Source organism: Austrofundulus limnaeus, unplaced genomic scaffold (assembly GCF_001266775.1).
Source record: "Austrofundulus limnaeus strain Quisiro unplaced genomic scaffold, Austrofundulus_limnaeus-1.0 Scaffold427, whole genome shotgun sequence".
NCBI lineage: Eukaryota > Metazoa > Chordata > Actinopteri > Cyprinodontiformes > Rivulidae > Austrofundulus > Austrofundulus limnaeus.
In genome coordinates, this window is record NW_013952829.1 from 84,804 (window position 1) to 87,387 (window position 2,584).

The 2,584-nt window shown below is 34.0% G+C and overlaps 2 protein-coding genes across 2 annotated transcripts in view; one reads left to right on the forward strand and one right to left on the reverse strand.

The window, feature by feature from the left end:
• Positions 1-2,584, forward strand: part of isg20l2 (interferon stimulated exonuclease gene 20-like 2) — a gene marked incomplete at its 5' end in the record, with an annotated part of 50,058 nt that overhangs the window by 38,569 nt on the left and 8,905 nt on the right.
• The window catches only part of mettl25b (methyltransferase like 25B), a 5,908-nt gene continuing 4,649 nt past the window's right edge, over positions 1,326-2,584 (reverse strand). Inside the window, 2 exon segments of the mRNA XM_014024567.1 lie at positions 1,326-2,181; positions 2,269-2,453. Coding sequence (XP_013880021.1) covers positions 2,096-2,181; positions 2,269-2,453 — 271 coding nt within the window. The 3' untranslated portion in view covers positions 1,326-2,095.

Consider the following 2,584-nt stretch of genomic DNA (forward strand, 5'->3'; position numbering starts at 1 on the left):
TGATTGGTGGATCTGATGGATAGAGCTTCATCAGAGGTAAACAACAAAAGAAACCTGAAGCTCCTATGTATGGAGAGCTGTTTCATTCAAAATACAATAATGAAATAAATAATGAAATAAATAAACAAATAATGTAATTAATAAAGTATAAATAAATATTCCATCAAATACATAAAAGTCCCCATGGAAAAAAATACAACAAAATGTGCAATCACTGCAGAGAACTCTACTTGAAAACAGACCATTTTAGCCATAACTTGAGACAGGAAGGGGCTAGCTGCACGAAACTTGAAAGCCATACATTTGGAAAGAGGATTAACAATTTGGCTTGGCCAAAAAAGCTCTGACCAACCTGGAAAACAATCACTATTTTTAATCCGAGTGATAAAATCAGTGCTGTTTGACCATAAGCCACCATAAGTATCTCTGCAAAGCCTTTATAATCACAGAATGACAGTCATTCAACTCATGTATGGACTTAAGTCTGTGTTTTATTAATAAAAATGAAAGTTTAATTATGAAGAAAGGCCAGGCAGGGGAATATCCTCCTCTGGTGGTGAAACAGAACTTCCTGAATCCCAAACCTCAGCGAGAACTCCGCCCCCTCATTTGCATATTGGACCATGAAATTAAATGCCATGAAATGGTAAAACAGCCTGAAATAGTAAAACGGCATGAAATAAAAAAGGAGTTCGAAACAAAGGTCCTTGAAATATGTAAAGTAGCTTTACAAAATAAAAGTGTCACAAAATAAAACTACAATGTAATAAATAAATAAATAAAGACATGCTAAAAATGTATCATATTAATTTAGTTTTTTCCATGGGGACATGTATGTATTTGATGGAAAATGTATTAATACTTTAATAATTACAGTATTTATTTATTGTATTTTGAATGAAACAGCTCTCCATAGTAACAGAGTGGTTCTATGTGTCGATACATCAGATGGTTTCTGAGTTACAAGGTTCTGTGAAATCACTGAAAACAATACAGCAATGTACTGATATTAGACATTTTAATTTGTACCTTTGTATACTTTATTATTATTAAATGCATGTACTTTAGAATATTTGAGTACTTTTAAATGCATGTACTTTTGAATACTTAAGTATTTTCAAAAGTAATTACTTCAGTACTTTAACTTGAGTACATTTTTTGACCAAGTAACTTTTACTTGTAGTTGAGTAGATTTGACCATGAGGATCAATATTTTTACTCGAGTACTAGAGTTGAGTATTTTGTCCACCACTGTAAATAACATTTTTCTGTCATCGCTTCATAAAACAGTAACAGATTAAACCAGCACTCACCTTAAGAACTGCTGTATGGATGGTATACTTTTATTTCAAGAGCAAAACTGATCATTTATAACAGATTACAGGATTTTTGAGCAGCCAGACAAATGCAGGATTATTTTACAAATAAATAAATAAATAAATAAATAAATAAAATAAAAGACATGATCTGTGTACAGGAATTGTCTCTTAATTATATTGTTCAGTTTTTTTTTAAATTTTCACCTCTTTGTCAATTACATGTCTTTATAGCACAGGGTTATTCAACTAGTGGGCTGCAGTTACTCAAAGCAAATCATAAAAATTAAATCCTAAATTTAAAATTTGCAATTTAACTTCAAATTATTTTTATATTTAATTCAGGAGCTCATTAGCAGGTCGGTCAGAGGTCACCACCGGGCCAGATGTGGCCTACGGGATGCCAGTTAAATAGCCCCATTTTAGCATATTTAGCATTATATGTACATTTAAAAAAAGATTAACATTGACAAAAAAAGGTTTCTGGCAACAAATAAAAGCAAATTTGTATTTATTGCTCCAGGGTTGATGCAGTGCAAGAAAGCGATGATTGACCCGTGAGCTCATTTACAACAGCTGATAAAAGAGCAAAATGACAACACAAGTAAAATCATGCAAAGAAAATTCAATAAAAATTCCTGATTTGCTGCTAAGAATTGCTTGCATTGCACAAAGGCTACACATACACCTGTAATCCTCACACTTTATATTTACTGTATCTGCATTCACTTATTTAAACTGGCAAATATTAAAAAATGAGATTTATTCCTTTTTGTTGTTTATCTGGAAGGCTTCAGAGATACCAGCACAAAGTTTCTAGGAGAAAAATGTGGGTCGAAGAGAGGAACTAGCTGGCTGTCCATACCTGCAGAGAGAGTTAATGCTTCAATAAAGATAACTCAATGACACAAATGTGGGAAAGCAATTAGTTTGATGTCACCCGCCGGCTCACCATTCTCCTGCAGGTAGATCATCCTGTCGAGCAGCACCAGCGTCTCCACGACAGGAGCTAACAGCAGGGCCAAGCTGAAGTACACCACCACCCTGCTCTGATGCGCCAACATGGCCTCCACTTTGTCCGGGTCTAAGGGTAAATCAGGAGGTAGGCTGACCCGAGTCAGACCCAGGCGGGCATATCTGGGAAAAGACAGGGATGTAAACAAAGGATTACAGAAAATAATATTAGTAAAATGTTTTTAAAGGGATCCACGATTAGTTGTAACATTAGACTTTATTTAATAAACATATATTTTAACTGTAAAATAAAG